This window comes from Rhinatrema bivittatum, chromosome 13 (genome assembly GCF_901001135.1).
Source record: "Rhinatrema bivittatum chromosome 13, aRhiBiv1.1, whole genome shotgun sequence".
In the NCBI taxonomy this organism is placed as follows: Eukaryota; Metazoa; Chordata; class Amphibia; order Gymnophiona; family Rhinatrematidae; genus Rhinatrema; species Rhinatrema bivittatum.
This window is the reverse complement of record NC_042627.1, coordinates 24,466,129-24,488,184: the sequence shown is the minus strand read 5'-3', so window position 1 is coordinate 24,488,184 and position 22,056 is coordinate 24,466,129. Positions and strand designations below refer to the sequence as shown.

The 22,056-nt window shown below is 43.7% G+C and overlaps 1 protein-coding gene across 1 annotated transcript; it reads right to left on the bottom strand.

Moving 5' to 3' along the window:
- Positions 1-3,441: 3,441 nt before the first annotated feature.
- Positions 3,442-20,722, bottom strand: LOC115075367. Its single transcript, XM_029575686.1, has 8 exons — positions 20,431-20,722; positions 18,857-18,931; positions 9,417-9,545; positions 7,740-7,826; positions 7,399-7,511; positions 6,200-6,217; positions 5,133-5,218; positions 3,442-4,536 (listed from the first exon to the last, which is right to left on the bottom strand). The coding sequence occupies exons 1-8, from the start codon at positions 20,569-20,571 to the stop codon at positions 4,259-4,261; spliced, it is 927 nt and encodes a 308-aa protein (XP_029431546.1). The 5' UTR covers positions 20,572-20,722; the 3' UTR covers positions 3,442-4,258.
- Between the last annotated feature and the right edge of the window lie 1,334 nt (positions 20,723-22,056).

Genomic DNA, 22,056 nt, shown 5'->3' with positions numbered 1-22,056 from the left:
ATTGGCACGTCTCTTTACCCACTACATCTTCCACTTGCATGGCTTACCGCAACATATCTTATCAAATAGAGGGGGTTCAGTTTACCGACTGGTACTGGTGTTCCCTCTGCAAGAAATTTAGAATCACTCTTGACTACACAACTGCCTATCACCCACAGATCAATGGACAAGCAAAATGTACTAACCGGACCTTAAAACATTTCTTTTTTCCTACATTAATGAGCGTCAGGACAACTGAGCTGCTCTCCTGTCCTGGGCCGAATTTTCTCACAACAATCACATTAATGCAGCCACCAGCTCTTCCCCTTTCTGAATTGTTTATGGAAAACAATCCTGTCTACCACTGACTGTGACAGTTCCTTCACTCACAACTGATCTTTCAGCCCAAGAGTTACATGATCTGTATGATCAAGTCAATCAGCTAACTGAAAGGGCCACTACACAACCAAAGAGAACTGCCGAAGTTCGATGGAAGTCTGCTCTCCAGTTCAAGACAGTTGATAAAGTTTGGCTATGTACCAGACATTTAAGCCTGTGGCTTCCTTCCTTACAATTAGCTCGCACGTCATAGGTCTGTTCCTGGTGACACAACAAATTGGTCCTGTCACCTTCCAGTTGAATCTACCACCTACCTTAAAAATTCAAGTGTTCCACATTTCATTACTCAAACCACTAGTACCTTCCTGGCCCTCCAGAGCGCTGCCTGAACCCCAAGAGATTGTCTCTGAGGAAGACCAGCTAGATGAAGTCTAAGAGATCCTGAACTCCCACCAAAGAGTCAAAAAAATGGAGTACCTGATATCCTGGAAGAACTACGCCCAAAGGAAAATTCATAGGAGCCATCACCCACCATACAGGATCCCAATCTACTGAAGAACTTCCACCAGCTGTACCCAATGAAGCCCAAACCCAAAGCCTCAGGGAGGGGGCTTAAGAGGGAGGCATACTGTTATGTTTGATGGCTTGTGAAGACAGCCGATGAACCGTCACTCTCACATTCGCGGCTGGCATATTCTGGCCAGCCGCCGCTGCCCCCAATGCATCTGGACACCATCAACCCCTCTTGCATCAGGGAGGATGCGAACGCCATTGGCTCCTGCCTCTTCCTACGCCCATTAGGCATGCGTGCACCCTATGTCAGGCTTCTTAAAGGGACCACAAGAGGAAAGTTGCCATGTCCCCTACTGATGATGTCATTCTCATTACCCATAAAAGGGCAGCTCCCAGATGCACTCTGCCTCAGCAACAAGTCCTCCTACATTTGCAGTGTGCACTGCTTCTAGCCTGCTCTAGTCCTATCTGTCCCCCTTCCTCTCCCGCAGATGAATATACAGCTCTGACCTTTTTCTGGACTCTTGATACGCCTGATTGCTGTCTGCCTACAACCTTAGCCTGGCCTTGGACTACTTCCCTTGTCTTCAGCAGAGACCCTCGCCTAAGTCCTGCTGGCCCTGGCACCCAAAGGCTCAACCCAAGGGGAACGTGGGCTGGTAAAGGTGAAGCTCCAGACCAGTCTCTGCTTCGCCTGGATTCACCTGCTGGCGGTGAGAACCTGCAGGGCTCCTCTCTGCAGGCAGAGGCAATCTCATCCCAGTCCAAGGGTTCACAGATACAACATTGTGATATGGAACCAACACAATAATTATCCAGAGATGTGGTCCATGAGCTTTCAGGACAACATAAACCCTTTTTCAGCTGTGGTCATGGCATTTCATATGTAACAAGGTCTTTGGAGAATTCTGGTGTTGGTCCAATAAATGGTATCACAGTGTACAAAGAATCTGTTCTCCAGGACTAATACGACTCCTAGACCTCTGTACTGGGCAGAAGAGTGGGAAAGCTCTGGATAAAATCAGCCCCTCTAGGATCATGTGTCTTGATTTTGATTAATTTCCTGTTCGGTATATGTTATCACAGCCATAAGTGCATGATATCCAGGTGTTATTAGTATTATAACATGTGTATAGCATCACCCGTCATTCAATCTGCAGCTTCTGGACTATTAGTAGCCAAAATCAAATGACTGTTTGTTAGAGCTGGCAGACTTTCTCTTCTTATGACTTTAAAAATAAGAATAGTCATCTATTAACAAGCACCATTTTCCCTTAATATTTGCATTGAAAAGGTCACCAGCTTTTATGTTGCATTCAGTCAGCCTTTCAGTAACTGACCATTGTATATCTCTGGACATCCTGCTCTGAGAACACGCTGTTTCCTCTCGGTTCCTCCCAGAGTCCATCTCCTCCCAGCTCCTCAAGTTGTCTTCTGTCATCATCATCATCATCATCATTATCACCATCTCTCTCTGCTTCTCCAGTCACAGAGTCTATTTCCCACTCAGATACAGCTGTGCTGGGCGGGCTGGGATCACTCCACTGTGGGACCATGCAGAGAATACATATATTTGCTAAGTAAGAACTATTATGTGCATCTATATTACATCTAGTAACCAGACAAAATCAATATCTCATGTGCTTTATAATCAGAGCATTTCAGAAACAACTATCCATTCAATTTCTTCCAGAGTGGATCATTTTGCAACTGGCTTTATTATTACTGTATTGCATGGCAAGTTGCAAAGGAGGAAAACATTATTATTATCAGTCAATAGTGATTAACTAATCCAAGGCACAGGGTTTTAAAATAACTTGGTTAAGGGCACAGCCAGTGGCAGAGCTGAGATTAGAACCCAAGAGTCCTGGATCATAATTACATGCTCTGAGCATTAATTTATACTTGTTTAAAAAGTAATTTGTAATTGCTTTCAGGAGTGGTTTCAGCATCAGACTAGGGTTGCCAACTGGCTCCAGATTTTCAGGGCAAGTTGATCCAGTCCTGGTTTTACCCCACTGCATGCAGGAACTTGTAGTTTTGCTTTTCTTAGGGCATGCATAGGGAAATCAAAACTACAAACCCCTGCATGCAAAGGGGTAAAACCAGGACTGGATCAGCCTGTCCTGAAAAAACTGGAGCCAGTTGGCAACTCTAAGGGGTAGATTTTCAAAGGGTTACGCGCGTAAGATATGCACGTAACCCCCGAAAAGCTACCCCAAGCTGCCCCAGCACGTCGAGCCTATCTTGCATAAGCTCGGCGGTGCACGCAAGCCCTGGGATGCGCGTATGTCCCGGGGCTTGCATGTTATAAAATCGGGCGCAGATTTGTTTGCGCCGGGTTGCGCGAATGCGCAGGTTTTAAAATCTGCCCCTAAGTCAGACACCTAATTAACTGACATTTTTCCACAGAATACCAGTAATTCCCTTCTGTCAACACCATCTCCATGCTAAAGGAACACCAGATGACTTGGCAAAATTTGGAGAAAGGTAAAGCATTGAGAGTTAATAGCTGAGGGGATGGGTGGACGATATTCATATATTTTTCAAAGGGCAAAGAGATATTGGTGAACTCCGGAGTTACCTGTGTGGCTGCCTCTCTCCTGAGTTCCTCCTTCTTTCTCAGGATTTCTTCCAGCTCAGAGATGTAGGAAGCCTGCCTCCTCCTCTCAGCTTCCTGCAGAGACCTCTGCATTTCACAGTCCTGTTGGAAACTGGTCAGGCGATTCTGTACAAGCAAAAAAAGCAGTGAAGAACACAGTGCCAGGCCATGCTTTTCTCCGACCTTCACCTACCTTAACATACCTGCTGACTCTTTATCTAGAACATCCCATGCCTGGAGGAGGGTCCAGTGGACATGGTGATGGGTCTGCATTGGCCTTTCACCTCTCGAGTGTTAGGTTCAAAACTCAAAATCACACCACACCATATTCAATTGCAGAAACCAATCCAGGGGCAGTGGAATAACCTTTAGGTTAGGGGAGGGGGTAAAAAAAATACAACTTCTAGTACTGTTCCACTCCCAAGCTACTGATGCTATATGGGGGCAAAAGTTGGTCCAGCCATGGCTATAAAGCAATCATTGTACCCACAGCTCTTATGCACAGCATGGCACTCACACCAGGCATTTTCCTGTTCAAATGACTTTTATGGAAATGTTTTTGACCAATGTTACATCCAGAAAATAGCTCCATTTTAAGCAGAGACTGAACAATTTTTCAATTGCAAAGGTTGTGATTCAGGGAGGGGAGTGGCCTGACATAGCCGGGTGTGGTTGAGAGCTGCCTGGTTAGCTGCTGTGCCTCTAATCTCAATGCTGGGGCAGGGTGTGCAGCTGGATCTTCTCCTGCAGGACAGGGGGAAACATCTCCACAAAACATTTTATACACAGTGAGAAGCGCCATCCGCAGCACTTCTTAAAAGTCCCTCATATCTGCCGTCTGCTCAGAAAGATGCCAAAGGCACAGCACACTAAACTCACAGGGAACCACTTTAAAGAGAAGATCCAGATTCCCTGAGGGTGATCTTGCAAATCCTGATCCCGAGATAATCCAAAGAGTGAGCCTAGAAAGTTCTGGAAGCCCCAGAAGAGTACTGGTAGTACCTTGGCACTTTCTAGCTGGACTAGGAGGTGCTGACTCTCCAGCCCCTTCATCTCATTCTGCTTCAGCAGCTCTTTCAGCTTCTTGTCTTTACACTCCAGATCTGCAAGGATAAAGAATGGCAATGTGTACACATTTTTTAAATATTGTGTTGAATATCTAATAGTCAATACAGCGTGTGCGTAATGCATTTTATACAGTTTTTTTTTAATCGGCATAACCAAATCTAAAAAAGAAGGAGCAATGCCTGCAGTATCACATAACTTGCGACACAGTGTCTGACGTGATGTCTACAAAATTAAATATGCAGCCACTTCTGGTGTGTAATGCAACTGCTTGTGAGCCTGCATACTGCACTGGATTGGAAAAGGGACAAGAAAGATTCAGGAAAACAGAAATAAGACAGGAAGCGCGTGGCGGTCGCGTGACCTGCTCTGGATTATTATGGAGCTGAGATTTCAGGGACGGGGTGTTTTAGGAGGCAGAGTCTCAGAGGAAGCATTAAAGAAGCGCAGCGGCTCAACAAACGCGAAGACTTAGATACGAAACTGTCTTGACTCACATGAAGCCTGACAGGCCCAAGCCTTAGCTGAGACAGGAAACCTCCATCCAGCTTGGCACAAGTGAGCCTGACGGGCTGGCAGTCTGTTCTCATCCTGGTTCATTACAACCTGGGCGCTTCAGAACTACCTTCCTTACCTTGCTGGGCCTTCAGGAGTTTCTGGGTGAGCTGCTTGATATCCGTTTTAGCCTGCTCTATGGCTTTCTCCAGTTTTTTGCGGCTCCTGCAGAACATCATCACAAAGTGCTTTTCAGCCTCGGTTCAATACAAGCAGAGGCTTTATCAGGTGGCAGGGAAATCCGAATGTCTCTGCCTGTGCGTGCGCGTCCGTCCCTTCGTAACTTCGCAACCGCTGAACCGAGCTGCACCACACTTTGCGTGGAAGTAGGGTCTTGGGGATGTTTGACTTTTCCAATTTTTTAAAGCTAGTGAGTGATTTTTTTTTTTGGTGGGGGGCAGGGGTACAGAAGCGAGGGTAAAGCTGGCACTTTTCCTGTAAGAAATGCATGGGGGGTATGGTGGTCCTCTGGCACATCACACTTTCCACTGGGTTTCCTCTCCTGTTGCCTCCTTATAGCATCCGTGCACATACCACCCGAATATCCGGCTTACAGTGACATTACACCGAGGGGGGGGGTCTTCAGTGCACGGATAGTCAGAAAGTTGTGTTAAAAGGGCTGGGCACAGAAGAAAAGATCATCATAACAACATAGGCAGAGAGAAACACATCCACTCATTATTTATTAGTATCTATGCGTTGCTGGGCCACGCTTCTTCGGTTTTATTTTTCAATTAAAATTTTGATAATTCACTTATTCCAGCAGTGCTAGCAAATATTTTTTAAACTGATTCAGGTGATGGAAAACTCTACAGACAAGGCACTTTCCCCACAGGAGAGATTTAGCAGATAGTGATAATCCAGTTCATTAAAATTTGGAGGGGAAAATATGTACAAATTCCCCTGAGAGGAAGCAAATCATTCAGATCCTCACTTCCTAGTCTAGAGAAGCAGCGGTGCTTGCCTTCTCTGCAAAGGGAAAGGTTCAGTCAATGCTTTCACTTTCTAAGGGCCGCTGTCACTGCTGCTCCCTCTAGTGGTCAGAGTTTGTGGTGCGCCACTCCTGACATAGGAAGTCCCATCCCCTTCAGGTCAGTACAGGGTCAAAGGCACCCCCCAATTAGTTCATGCAACATACTTACGTACTTGTCATCCAAAGACTTTCTGTTAAAAAAAAAAAAACCAGTAAAATATAAATTAGCATCACTGACATAACTTCCAGAATTAAGTTATTATGTAAGAGTTAGAGCCTTTTCCTTTATGCACACTTGTTAGACAGCTAAAGCTTACTCAAGGCACACTCAGTAACGTGAAGCAGTTTTGGGTTGGTATTGGACAGTATTCCTGCATATCCTCTAGTTATGGGGGATGTTCAGCACCTGAGAGTCCTCCCCCCTGCATCTTAGTCCACAGCAAAATCAGCAGATTTCAAACAAAATGCTTGGAAATCTCCTATCAAGAAACCATGACTGTCTTTACCTGTTTGGTCCTTTCCCTCGGAGAAATCAGTGTACACAAATTTATTTCATCCATAATCACTGTGGATATTCTGAAAATCTGACTGATTATGGGGTCAATAATATAGGGTGGGAAATCACTAAGCACTTTTCCAGGCCATGACTCAGGAAAAATGAAGGCGTGGCATCTCTGCACAGGCTGACGACTGTCCGTTGTCTTCGTATCAGGGCAAAAAGGTGCTGTGGTAGACTTTGAGCCAGGGTCTGGTGCTCTGCACGAGGAGCCGCAGAGTAGCTTAAGCAGAGGGAGTAGGCTCAAACAGCTTTTACCCTGGTACAAGGCCCTGCCTATAAGGATTGGTCTTCACTGGTTCAAAAAGGATTGCTGGGAGCCACCACTGCGTTCTGGCAACTTGATGGCTGGAGCTCTGAGCTGAGCTTGATCTGAAGGGCCCCATGAGTGCTCAAACCTGTATATCTGTGTACTTATTCTTGTAAGCCGAAACGTACTGTGGAAGTCTTTTTTAAAGTATTGCAAGGTTCATTTTACTGTGACAAGTACACAGAAGATCGATGTAACTGGATAAAGGGCCACAGACTGGATCTTGGACTGTGTTTGTGTTATCCCTACGCTGTATAGTCTTAGCCTGCAGAAACTTAAGTCAGGTTGCTCTTCTGGTTCTACTTAAATGGCACTGAATAAACCCATACCTGTACTTTACAAACTGGAGTTGACTCCTAATCTGCAGGGAAGACCTCAGCCTGACCACTTGATGAGCATACATACATATCCAGCGAGCTAGTGACTACTGACTGAACATTAAGAAAGTAGATCGACGTGGGCAATGAAAACGAGTTACAGCCTCTCTCTGAGACAAAACACTGCACCTTTTTCCAGCAGTGCTGGGGGCCAGAGCCTTGCTCACGTAGCTGATTATCTCCTTGTTCAGCTCCACCAGACGGGACATTGCTGCCTCTGCAGAGATCAAGGCTGCTTTCACCTATCAGGGATGATCAGACCCATAAATAAAATATATATTTAAAAAAAAAAAGTTAGTCACATGACAATGCACAGGAAGAAAGATTAACCCTAGAAAAGTGCAGGCAGATGCATGAGCAACAGTGCAGGGTGAAGGGAAGAGAAAATGGGAGAAAGAATGGGAGAAAGAAAGACTATCAGGGTGCGGCTTACTAAATCTTTGTGAAAAGCCTCCACGAGGTTAGGGTACCTGGTCAGCCACATCATCCATATCCACGTGGAAGTCCTCCGTCTGGATGAAGCTCTCCTCCTCCAGCTTTGCATGGTAGGTGAAAAACTGAAGGAAAAAACGCCCACAGATTGCACAATGAACCTTTAATGAGAACTAATTATGGGCCAGGCCTGGCCATGGTCTTCGGTTTCAGTGGCTGGTGAGTGCCCCATTGCTCTGGTTTGGGCGGGACTTTCTAGACAGTTTTGAGACAATTTCCGTTTCCTTTAATCCCACGCTCTCTGGTACCCCCAGGGATCTATCAGTAGAGACAGCCCCCCCAGAACCTCATCAGGAGACAGTCCTGCCCTCCACCCAGCTCAGAAGTGCCCCCTTATTGGAACGAAAGTCTCTGGCTGCGGGGGACAGTGACAGCCATGGAAGTGCCCTCGATGGAAAACATGAGGGTAACGCGAGCTCTTCCACACAGTGGTCAAAGGCTTCCAAAAAGCCAAAGTCTTTGTACAAATCACAACAGCACGTTAAGGGACCAATTTATCCAAATGCAATAATGCGCATTGGTCGCACACTAAGCCTGCATTGAGATTGATGGGGCCAATTCACTCACAAAACACATTAAATGCATTTAAATAAGAACAACGGTCTTGTCCTATATTTTTGTTAATGCTCCGATTTCAGAACAGTAGTAAAACCTCATAGAGATTCATTTTCAAAAAGCCCGCATAGTTGTAATGAATGTGAGTGCTTCCAGTGTGTGTGTTTATGGTGTGAAAATTAGCATAAAATGCCTACGTACTCTGCCCCTGCTATTTTGTGCGGGTGGCAGAGAGAGGGATGGATAGTGTGTGTCCTTTTGAAGATGCCATCCACGTGCCAGTTTCCTCCCCTGCTCTAAACATGCCCAATCCAGGAACGCTTTCTTGTCAACCGGTCAAAAGTGTACGCACGCTGAAACACTGCACGTGCTTTTACCCAGGCTACAGAGGGCGATCTAGTTGTGTTAATTCATTTTACCATGGCTAGATTGCTCTGAGAATTGCCCTTCCAGAGGGCACATCCTTCTGAAAAAGCTCTGATAACAGAAGGAATCCTAACGGGGCACAGCTTACAAGATACCTGCAGGTAAATGTTATTGCTTACTTTCCAGTAGCTTTATATGAAGACCTCAGGGTGATCAGACTTTGCTTGGCAGGAGAGGTACACTGTGTGTGTGTGTGTGTGTGTGTGCGTATGTGTGTATGTGTATACTGTACCGTAAGTGCCATCATCCACATGGAGAAGAGGATAGGGACAAGTCACAGTCCCCACTGAAAATGACTGGGGCATGATCAACTTTTCAAAGGGCCAAAAAAAAGAAATCCCAACCCTAAATAAACTTAATTAATAAATACATTCTCTGTAGGATGTACTTCAGGGAACAAGATGCCCATCTTCTGGGGAGAGTTGTGGGTGCATGGAGAAGAATCAAGCAGCAGAGCATGAGTGGAAGGGAACTGCTAACGTAGGATTTGTGACCACAAAGGGGCAGACTGGGCGGAGCAAGTGGCTCCTTTCTGACGATATTGTCTATGTTTCTATGAAAATTAAATGTGGAGAAAATGCACTGAAGACTGCCATCAAATGCCATATGAGCCAAAGCTTGTGTTCCCCTGCTCCAAGTACACCCAAGCAAATTTAAAAATGCAATGCCCTGACCTCCTGCAGCTGAGAAAGGAGGGACTTTCGCTGCCCACAGGTCTCCTGGTACCCCACAATGAACACGGTCAGCTGCTGCTGGTACTGCTTCTTCTTGACCTTATCACTCAAGATGGAGTTCAGCTGGTCCTGGAGAGGAGTGAGAAGAGGAGAGATTTCAGGATGCACAGTCCTGGGGGTCTAACAACAAAATGAGATCTCAGGCTAACCAACTTGCCAAGGCCTATATGTTCCACTGGAATCCTCTACAACTACTCTGTGATTCCTGTCACCAAAGGACCACCAAAGGCTGAAGGCAAAGGGAGAACTTCGAGGTCTGCTGACTTCATTTAAGAAGAAAATCAGAAATGAATCCTTCAAAGTAGAGAAATGTTTCCAGCAAGTTTGAAGGCGGTTGGATGTAGCCATTAAGAGCTTGATGCCAATAAAGGGTTTCCCTATTTTGTATCTATGGGGAAAAAATCTTTTTAGTACATCAGTCCCTATATTAGACAAAGATCTATAATATGGTCTCCTTGTGGTACCATATATGTACTGCTCCGCCAATGACCCAGAACTGGTGGAATAACCTCCTCTGGGAGTGAGAAGGTCTGCACAATCCATTGGCTTCTTTTTAATCAGGGACAATTACCTTTCCCAATTTTTTCTTGCACTTTTGTAATAGGTCTCATTATAGTAATATATATATTGAATGTCACATGTATCGTAATGCCGCAATGAGCTACCATGGAACTGTGGCTAATGAAAAATAAATTTAAATTTAAAACATAGCAATATAGTAAATGATGGCAGAAAAAGATCAACTGCTCCATCCAACCTCCCCAGTTATTCCTGTCCTTGTTGCTAAGGGTCTCTCCCAGCTGCCAGCCACAGAGTGTGACCACCTGTAAGATATCTCTCCTTATCCAAGACAGTTTTTGTCATCTTCCTACATTGTACTGCACCTCCTTGAGCAGCTGAGCTTGCAAGATCTAGTTTACAACCAGAGCTTAAGAAATGCCACGCTGGGTCAGACCAAGCTCCATCGAGCCCAGCATTCTGTCTCTGACAGTGGCCGGTCCGGGTCGCAAGTACCCGGCAGATCCTCTAAAATACATCTATTTCCCGTCACTCACTCCCAGGGATAGCAGGAGCTTTTGTAATCTACTGACTAATAATGTTTTATGGACTTTCCCCCCAGGAACGTCTGCAAACCTCTTTTAAACACAGCAATGCTAGTCACCTTGACTGCGTCCTCTGGCAACTGATTCCACAGCTTGATTGTGCTGAGTAAAAAAGAACTTTCTACAATTTGTTCTAAATCTGCAGGCGGTTAGTTTCATGGTGTGTCCTCTTGTTTTATTTGAAAGGCTAAATATTCATCCTTTATTTACCCCCTCATTCATAACTTTATTCATTTCTGTGATGTGCCCTATCAACTGTCTTTGTTTCCAAGATGAAAAGCCCTAATATAGAAACATGATGGCAGAAAAAGAATGGTTGGCCCATCTAGCCTGCCCATCCACCCAATTCATTTAGCTTTATAATTTCCGTCGCTCCCTCAGAAATCCCTTGTATTTATCCCATGCTTTCTTGAAGTCAGATAACTGTTTTTGCTCCCCCACCTCCTCTGGGAGGCCGTTTCATGCATCCACAACCTTCTCTGTAAAGAAATATTTCCTAAGATTACTCCTGAGTCTACCCACTTTCAACCTCATCTCATGAACCCCTTGTTCTAGAGCTTCCTTTCCATTAAAAAAGACTCACTTTCTGAACTGAGAAGTATACGAACATGGAGAAGGAAATCCCCAGAAGCCTCTGCGTGTCTTTGGCCTGCCTGGGCTGAATGGACTCTGAGTGACTTACAGAATGTCCCTGGATATCTGTGGAGGCAGACAAGCTGGCACCAGACAGGTGATGTCTATTCATAGAGTCACCACAGGGGAGCTTCAGGCACTATTCTCAGGAGTTTGTAAATCCACACAGTTACAGACGTGTTGATTGTCTTGACCAGTAAGAGTTTACCAGAACAAAGAAAGTCATGGGAAATGGGCTACACATCCTGGGAAGCCAATCAGGGTAGTTAGCGATGATTTAATCATGCAGTTGACATCACAACTTATGTAAATGATCCTTTGGGCAGTCATGCAAGTCTCTGGAACCTTCTACCCTGTATTGAATGTTATCTATAAAGCAAGGATCACTTTCTGTATACGAGGAGATGCTGGTCAGATTGTAAGACGAAGGGCACCCAGTACCCAGCATCTCCCGAGAACACTTATATTGACTAATAAAAATACATTATACTTTTTACTGAGTCTAAGTGTTCTTGTGTCCCTGGCCATAAGCATAGAGTAAGCTTTAACATTTTTGGCACTCTGAACAAGGGACTTGATAGCTGTGGCTATCTATGAAATTTTGAAAAATTTTTTCCTTACATGTGGCTATCTATTGTGGGGTCTTGCATCTGATTCTGCAGGCAGGCTCAGATCCAACACTAATACTCGGACCAATCTTGTCCGAAGGCTGTACCCAGATAAAGATTTCTGGATGAAGTTTTGTAGTTTTGTTTATTGCATAGTGATACCTAGGAACAGAGGTTTCTGGGAAATCTTTTGAGATATTTATATGTCTCTTTCATATCTCCCTTATCTTGCCTTTCTTCTATAGTGAACATGTTTAGATCTTTAAGTCTATCCCCGTATGCTGAAGGAGCGGTCTCCAGAACTGTACATATTATTCCAAATGAGGTCTCACCAGGGGCAATATCACCTCCCTTTTTCTGCTGATCATTCTTCTTCCTTTGCAGCCAAGCATCTTTCTGGCTTTTGCTATTATTTTATCCATCTTAAGATCATCAGATACAATCACCCCCAGATCCTGCCCTTGCTTTGTGCTTAGAATTTCACCTCCAATTCTATACCTCTCCCTTGGGATTTTGCATCCTAAGTGCATTACTCTGCACTTTTCAGCATTAAATCTTAGCTTCCAGCTAAGATGCTTTGCTAGATCCCTCCTCATGTTTTCCACATGAGGAGGGATCCCTGAGGCACCCCACTAGTAACATCCCCCTCCTCAGAGAAAACTCCATTTACCACTCCCCCTTGTCAACTACTACGCTGCCAGTTTCTAACCCAGTCAGTCACTCTAGGTTCCATACCAAGGGCACTGAAGTTATTTAGAATTGTTCTATGAGGAATCATGTCAAAGGCCTTTCTGAAATCCAGGTACACTGCCAGGATGTCCCAATCAACATCAGATTAAAATCTCCTGTGAATACCCTCCATTAAATCTCTATCCATCTCCTCTGTCTGTGATGGAGGTCTGTATATTACACCAATATAAATAGATGTTCCATTCCCTCTTTCCAGATTAACCCACAGTGCCACCTCCTTACCTCATAAGCCCATCAATGCTTTGCTTTAATATAGTTTTTTTTCTATATAATGCCACACCTCCTCACTTCCTTCCTATCTGGTCCTTTCTGAATAGATTGTAACCTGGTATAACTACATCCCAGGCATGGTTTTCCATGTAGCCTCTCATCATAAGGGAGCTCTTCCTTTCCTTGTATCTTTTTTTGTTGCTCTCCTCTAAAACCTTTTTGAGTTCCATGTGGCTTTTTGGAGATGGGGCAACCAGAACTGCACATAGTAAAGATGCAGTTGCACCATGGCGCAATACAGAGGCAATATGATATTTTCCATATTTTATAAAGGACCAAAATTTGCACGTATTTTCACTTTTGCATGTACATATATGTGTAAAAAAGGGGTGCTCTAGGGTTCAACAGTTAATTCGCAAAAGTGGCTATTTTAAAAATACGTGCATATATTTTCTAACTTACTCGTGCATTTTTACACCTGCTAATTATCTGGCCCAAGTGATATTAAACATGTTGATTCTATACCATTAGCTTGGTAGGAGGTCTGTGTGAACTGAGCGGAGTTCAGACTGAAGAATCAGGAGGGCCTTGATGATCTGGAGAAGGATGGGCAAACTGGTGGACTAATTATTTAAACTGGTCATTTCACTCATGGACATATATTTTAAGATATACCGATTTATACATGTAAATCCTGACTCATGCGAGCAAGTTGTACTTTATTTTCACATGTAAAATATATGCACAAATATTTTTAAAATGGGTGGGCAAAGTATGCACATTCAACACACTGAAATATGTGGTTTCAGTACATTGCATGTGTTTGCACGTTGGCCTACATACACATGCATATTGTAGGGTAGAAATAAGTGTATTTTGTAAACTGCTACATATATCTAGCGTAGATCTATGTGCAGCCATATACACGTGTATTGCAGCTGCGCAGCGTTGTTTGAAAGTTATCCTCACATAATTCTGCATTGTGTACCTGTAGTTGGGATTATTTTTCCCTCTGTATATCACTTTGCACTTTTCCACATTAAATTTGATCTGCTATTCAATTGCCCCAGTTTCCCAATCTCACAAGGTCCTTCTGCAGTTCCTCACAATCTGCTGCTGTTTTAACAGCTTTAACTAATTTTGTGTCATCCTCAGATTTGAACACCTCACTCATCATTCCCTTTTCCAGATCATTTATGAATATGTTAAATAGCCCAGGTCCCAGTACTGATCCCTGTGGTACTGCACTAATGACCTTTCTGCTTTTGAAAAACTGACCATGTAGTCCTACCCTCTGTTTCCTCTCTTTTAACTAGTTACCAATCCACAATAAGATACTGCCTTCTATCCCATGACTTTTTAATTTCCTGAAGGGTCTCTCATGGGGGACTTTGTTAAATGCTTTCTAAAAATCTAAACACACTATATGAACCAGCTCACCTTTATTTATGTTTATTTGCATCTTTAAAAAATATTCTAAAAGCTTGGTTATTCAAGATTTCCCTTTGCTAAAACTATGTTGACTCTTTCCCATTAAGTCAAATCTATCAATATGGTCAGTGTTTTGTTTTTTTAAGAACAGCTTCTACCATTTTTCCCGGCACCGACGTCAAACTCAGTGGTCTATAGTTCTCAAGATCATCTCTGGAGCTCTTTTCAGTCTTAAGATATTGTGGCTGTTTTAAAAGATAGGTTACAGATTACCAGTAAGTTCTTTTATGACTCTAAGGTGGATGCCATCCAGTCCTGGTGATTTTTTATTCTTTAGATTGTCAATTTGATGTATTACATCCTTAATTATCACAGAGATTTCTTTTAACTGCTCAGAATCATCACCTTTGAAGAATGTTTCCAGTGTGAATATGTTCCCAACATTCTCTTCAGAAAAGAATTAGGCAAAGAATTCATTCAGCTTTTCTGCTGTTTCTGTGTCCTCCCTGAGCACCCCTTTTACCCCTTGGTCATCTAGCAGCCCAACTGACTCCCTCCCAAGCATTTTGCTTTGAATACACTTGAACAATGTTTTTAGTTTTTGCCTCTCTGGCAAGCTTCTTCTCAAATTCTTTCTTAGCCTGTCCTATTACATCTAACTTGCCAGTGCTTTACTATTTTCTTCATTTTGGTTCTTCTTTCCATTTTTTCAACAATACCATTTTAGCTTTAACTGCCTCTTTCACTTCACCATTAAACCATGCTGGCAGTCATTTGGTCTCCCTTTGACCTTTTTTAATGTATGAAATACATTTTATCTGGGTTTCCAAGATGGTATTTTTAAACAAAGTCCAAGCCTCCTGCAAATTTTTAATGTTTGCAACATGCCCTTTTAGTATTTTTTCTAATTAATTTCCTCGTTCTGGGGGAGTGCTGTGTGAGATCGAGTGCACTAAGTCTACCATCTTCAGTAAGCGCTGCCTGCCCAACTTAGCTGGGAAGACCTTCAGGTAGTGTTCCTTCCCCCTACTGACGTTGACGGTGACATCAGCAAGAGGAGCCAGGAAGCTCTTGCTCAGCTTCTGGTGTGGTTCGTGGCCCTATGGACAGCCATTTACAGAGACTGGGTGAGTTGCCACAGAGTGACTGTGATGGGGAATCTTTATCTGGGGCTTCCCTTAGTCCTGACATTAGCCGACCTCCCCATCCCCCCCAACAGGTGTGGCTTTCAGTGAGGAGAGCTCCTTTTATGACTACACTCCCCAGGAGGAAACAGGAAGGTCACAAGATTTGGGAAGAGCTAATGTGGGGGTCATGTCGTCTACAGATGCCTTACTGACCCCTGTTGTGATGCCCTCTTTGTCTAATCAGGCTCAATTGCCATCGATTATTCCCCCCCAAAGAGGTTGGAATAGGGGATATCCTGAGCCAATTAATGTGACATTAGACGTTTGGAGGTTGATAGTCAAACTAGATAACATCTTGACTCGAACAGACTCAAAGTTCTGTAAATTTACTACAGAACCCAGACCTATCTTGGAAGCACATGAAAAGCATGTGAAAGATCTTAAAAACTCTGTAACTGTCCTTAATTCACAAGTTTCCTCAATACAGAATACCGGATTGGCTCATATAAAGGACAGTTTAAGTTTACACAGCAATTTGGAGTCTACAGAGAATCAATTTAGGGCTAAGAATTTGCAATTTATGAAATTTCCTTATACAAGGTTATTGTCACCAACTGAACTACTTAAAAGATATCTTTCAGAGATCTTGGCTTTTGATATAGAAAAAATACTAGCTATTTCTAAAATATATTATGTGTCTAGACAAAGGAATATGGGTAATGATGTAGGTAATCTAGTTTCTCCTGTAGATAGCCCTGGAGTCTCTTCATTCTTAGAGGCTTCTATTCATATTATACCTACTAGGGCTACCATGGTTGTGTCATTCTGTGCTCAACAAGATAGGGATAGCATTTTCTCTAAGTATTTGAAAAATAGGGATTTTTCCCTTTCTGATCAAAAGATTTTGATATTTCCTGATGTTTCCTGAGCTACCCAGGTTTGTAGGAGATTTTTCTGTCTTTGAAAAATAAGGTCCTGTCCTTAGAGGCCTCTTTTTTCTTACAATTTCCTTGTAAATGTTTAATTACCTATCAGACTAATATGTTTGTTTTTTATGATACTTTACATCTGGAGACCTTCATAATTAATAAGAATGCAGAGCTGAGATTAGAGTCGTAACTGGTATGGGAGGATTAATAGGCTCAATAGGTAATTAATAGGCTCATAGGGGTATACTCCCCCTATGTTACTTGTATCATACTATGTCTTGTAGTATATTTCTGCTGTTGTTGCTTTGTGTATTATTTGTACAAGACTAGTTTTCCTTGTGTTTCAAAGTAAATAAATGAAAACTTAATAAAGTTATAATTCTAAACAAAATAACGTCCTCATTCTATTAGTTGCCCTTTTTAAAGTTATATGCTATTGCTGTAGTTTTACTTAATGTCCTCCCTCCAGTGATTATGTCAAATTTGATTGCATTATGATCGCTATTGCTTGGTGCAGGCCTTCTTTTTTTTCAGGGGGTATTTGTCAGTACTGAATACCAGCACCTTGTTCTTCCATCTGCTTGATTTATCCTGTAGACCCTTACCCCCCCCCCCCCCCACCCCAAAACCCAGCATGTATCTCTGCATTGAGTACCACCACCTTTTTTTTTTTTCCAGAAAAATAGCACTAGCTTAGCAGCCCCATCATAATTCTCCTTGCACCAGGTCATATGTTCCACTGAAGACTTGCTCTAAAGTAGTGTCCCCTCTTCTCAGTTCTAGGACCAGACGCTAGAACCTGTCCCCTCCTATTTCCTACCACAAGGTCTGACAATAATCCAATTAGTCACCAACACCAGCATGGCTGTTATCCAAACATCCAGCCCCCTAAGTTCCCAAAGCCTTTCCAAACAGCTCCCCATTACCACCAATTCACCACATTGATCTGGTCAACACAGGGAGTACATATCCTGCCAGAGAGACCTGGTTACATGAGGGCCTGCGTGTCGTCCAGGACTTCTAGTTTTTACTGTACTTGCAGCCTGCCAGACAGACCCAGCTGCAGGACCGTTGCCAGGCTAAATGATATCCCAGGCGGTCAGAGAGGATCCCCCCCCTCTGATTCTGCAGCCAACTGGCCAGTCCCTTTCCAATGATGAGGATGCAAGGGGGCTTACTTCCATGGTGGTTGTAGTAATAGCAGGAGCAGCACCCCCACAGCCTGGCATCCCATGCCCATCTTGCTCACCCCTTCCGGAAGCCTTGCCCACCTGCTAAATTCTGTCATCACAGCCTGCCAGACAGATGCCACTGTGTGAGTGACTGTGATTCTGCTAGGATTTCTAGTTATTACTGTACTTGTAGTCTGCTGCACAGACTCAAATGCTAATTAATTGTTGTGCGCTGTCCTTACTTTTTGGCAACTTAGGATTCTCACCACTTATCCCAACATGACTGTCATGAGAACTGGAGATTGTGCTAAGATCAACCAAATGCATTCCACTTTCTTAGAGGTGATAATGACAGCCTGGTGTTTCTTTGTGGCCCAGTTCTGAACTTTTTTTGTTTGTTTTTTTTAATCACAAACTGAACTGCTCCAAAACAAAATTTACTTTTCAGAAAAGATCAAAACTTTAATTTCTTCACTTTATATTTTTTTATTTCACGTTTTCACCCTTACCCTTTGACCTCCCAAACTGTATGCCCGGGTGGCCAGGGAACTGTTGGAAAGCCTTCACTGAGGCACCCCCCCAGTGCCACTCAATGACCCTCAGGGACTGCACGCGGGCTTAGCCAGTCCCAGTACATAAGGTGATCTAAACCCAGATCCTCTACACTGAAGCTCTGTGACCTCGGTCATAGGGTTGGATCCTATTTTCTTCAGTTTAAGTCATTCAAAATCAACACACAGTTATGTTTGTGTCAAGCCTCCATCAGGGTGCAAAACTATTTTTAAAGTTTTTTTTCCTGGGCATCACCATATTATCTTTCTTCTGTGGAACCAGGTGCTACTCCAGCTCCTTCCTGGGCTCAGCTTATGAGAAAGGTACTTGATGGCACAGTTGACCCCATGGAAGCCGATTATAATGTTGAGATCAGTGCACTAACCAGCAGTTCTGCACTTCAGTTCGTTATCCCGTTATCAGATGGAGGGACAGAAATGGAATGAGATGAGCTGGGAATTTTCATTCTTTTGCCAGTAACTTCCTCCAGCTCTTTTGGACCTTTGGCTCAATAAGAACCAGCCTCTATGGGGCTGTGCTGCTGTGAACCTTCATTCACAGTTACCCAGAGCTTTTTGCCCATTTTAATCCCCTCCCATCTAGCTCATAGCAACAGTCCCCTGGCAGACAGGCACAAACCACAGTACTGTCTGCAACCTGGCACAGTGGCACCCATAGCCCATCTGTAGGTGTTGCTGTGGCACTGAGGCCTCCACAGCATCCCCAACCCTAGCCAGCCCAAGGAGCAGGCTTGGGAATTGCAGCTACAGGGCAGTGCCCAATGCTGGTGTTGAGTCTTCAGACTGGCCCTGAATTCTAGATTTTTCATATGTACCTTGAGTTGGAAAGACTCTACTCAACTCACCACATCATCTACTATCTCCATGCCTGGTTGCTGCCCTTCCATCAACAGGCTAGTCTGTTCAAAGGCCTGGATCATCTGATAATAAAGCACACAAAGTCAACCAAATGATAGCTGTGAAAAGATCCCTGAAGAAATGCGTAAATGGGAGGACCCAATCCAGAGGTAGACAGTGTCATTTAAGGTCACAAGCCACTATGAGATATTAGATTACCACTTTGCCTGCTTTGTGGTGTGATGGCCATTGTACAGTGCATGAATTCACATCACCCAGCACTGTTCAGACATAGGGAGGATAATTCCCAAAGCTATATCTATGGGTAAATCAGTGCCCTACCTGTGGAAATGGTCTTTTACTTGCCTGGCCAATGTGTGGGTTAACTTATATGTGTAGGTTTACCTGCAATGTGTAGAGGCACTTCTGAGGCGGGATTGGGTAGGGATTTGCACTTGCACACTTTTGTATTTTCATAAATACATGTATACGTTTTCCCAAAATGCAGACACATTAGCAAGTGTAATTTGTATGGGTAGAGTTGGTGAGATTGTTTTCTAAAGAAAAGTACACGGGCACTTTCCCTTTGATAACTGACTTCAGTTTTATACGAGCTGTTACAAAATTACCCCCATAGTGGGATATGATGTTCTTTGATTTCGGGCACTTCTGACCCCTCCTTACAGCTTAGGCACCCGTGGGCCTATCTGGGTGTGGGGGTAATTCTAGACTTATTCTCACAAGGTACTGGTTCATTCTGAAACAGATGCTAAAGCAAGAATGACGACTCGTCCACATGGAAATGACACCCTTCGTTTAGAACAGGCAGTGCTTTTCCATCCAGAGAAACCCGAACTCACATGATGTGGGTTGGACTGAAGGGAGAGCAAATGTCCACCATGCTCAGTAGAGATGTGTCAACATTTTCATACCTAAAAGCAGGGTATGAAAACTAGAGGATTTATCCCTTGTGAACCATTTGTGGAAAACACTCGTCCCAAACTCATAGTAACAAGTTATAAATTAACATATGATTCTGAGTTATTTTTCCCCAAGAATTCACCATAATTCTCAGCTTTCCCATTTTTTCATTAAAAATAGCTTGAACCAGATTTTGACTGTTTGCACCAAAGACGTTGCATAAATCATTAAATGCTAGGAAGAAGGCATTCACGAAACAGCAAATACCAAAATCTCATAATATATTTATACAGTAACACAATAAATGATGGCAGATAAAGACCAAATGATTCTCATTCCAAGAAATGCTTACTCAATGCTCAGCTTTCTTCCATTACCTCTGGTGATCCAGCAGAAAGCAAATTAGAAAGCCACATATACAGAAAGAATCGCATGTACCCTCCTAGTATTTGCCTTGTAATGACAAGGCATCCGTTCTATTACTCATGAAAAGTAATGCTTTGGCTGCTGCACGTTATAAAAAAGCACAGTACAGTAACATTAGCTTGCTTCCCAATCTAGAGAGAAGCAAAAATTGCAGTCCAGTTGTATTCTGGGTAATTTTACATAAATACTTTTGTTCCAGATAGAATTTTCTTTTTGTTTGCTTGTTTTGACTTACCTGGTCGACCCTTTTGCTGATTTTATCCAGTTCCTCCTTGGTCTGTGCAGCCCTCCGCGCCATCCTGGAGTGCTTGTTGGCTGCAATCACTGCTAGTGCAGGTTCGTCCCCACGATGGCTGCTGTCTAGATTGGTCTCCATAGCCAACTGCTTGTCCAGGAAGATGGCTGGTCAATCAGTGAGAGTCCAACCGTCTTCGAACGCACTGGAATCCAGAAGAAGGTAAGAAAGAAAGTCCCAAAATACAATTCACATCTGTAACCAGTACTGAAACACAATAGAAAAAAATAATACATTCCTGAAACCAAATCTGATGATCAGCTTAAATCCACGGATTGCCACTTTTTCCTGCTTTGACTATACCCTGAGAATTATTAATCTCTTTTTCCACCAGATTCTTGCCCAGTTTTCTTTTAAAGTTAATTTAGTGCTGTAGCCATGACTGCTTCTGTTGGCAAAATTCTCCATTCCCTGGTTAAAGACTCCCTTCTGATGGCAGTAACAACTATTTCCCCTCAACTGGAGAGGATGCCTACTTGTTTTAATTGTTGCTCTTGGGATAAAAAGGATGCCTATGAGATCCCTATAGGGTTCAGAGTGTTATCAAATTCTTAGTGACCCATGCGCATTATCGTACACTTGTCCAAATCAAATCCTCTCTGCCAGTTTGCCTATATCCTTCTGTAAAAAGCCACTGAGTCCTGTATTGAAAAAGCGAAACTTGATCAAGGTCTTATTCAACTACTGTACAAAGATCCTGTGACCATACATCTGAATGGGCACTATTTTAATATTTGATCCAGTACTTCATAAATGAAAAGCGCTTGATTATTCCCGGATCTTCTGCTCAGCTCTAGCTTAGAAAAGGGATAAAAAGCAAAAAGGTAAATGTAATTGCCTCTAAAACTGATTCCACCAAAGTCATTCCTCTGCCATCTGGAGGAAACCCAAACCGTGGGCAGTAGGCACTCCCAGGCTTTCTTGGCTCCATCAGACAGGAGACCCACACCCCTCAGACCACTGCTTAGCCATCGTGCACCCTGTGGCGCGCACACTGCTTACAGGGGGCTATGCAGAGACGAACAAACTGCCAGCTGCCGTCTTACCTCTCTTTCTCTCCCTGCACAGTCGGTCACGGAAGAAAGGTGCAGGACAATACAGCTGGGGAGCTTTTCCAGGCTACTGCCTGCAATGATGGTTACTATCAACAGGTGTTTAGTAACTGAGCTGCTTTGTAACTCTTTCTCTTCCTCACTGGTAAGGACACTCCTTAAAAGCTCAAGCTAAGGAAACTCTAAACCAGGTCTTCCCAAACGTTTAGCCAAAATGAACCCCATTTTGGCACTTGAAAATTCACAGGACCTTAGAGATTGATCACAACAAATTAGCAGGGGTGCGCCCCCTTTAAACTACTCTCATCTTCCCTGCACTCCAGCTGACTCCCTCCTTCAACTCCCACCCCATCCAGAGAACCTCCTTCTCTTACTCTACTCCCCTCCTCTCAGCCTCCATCCCTTCTGCTGATTCCCTCTTACATCACCCATTCCTCTCACCTCCCCAGCCCAGCCCTTTCCCTCTCCTCCCCTGTCCGCAGCTCTCTTCACATCCTCCCAGCTCATCTCCTCC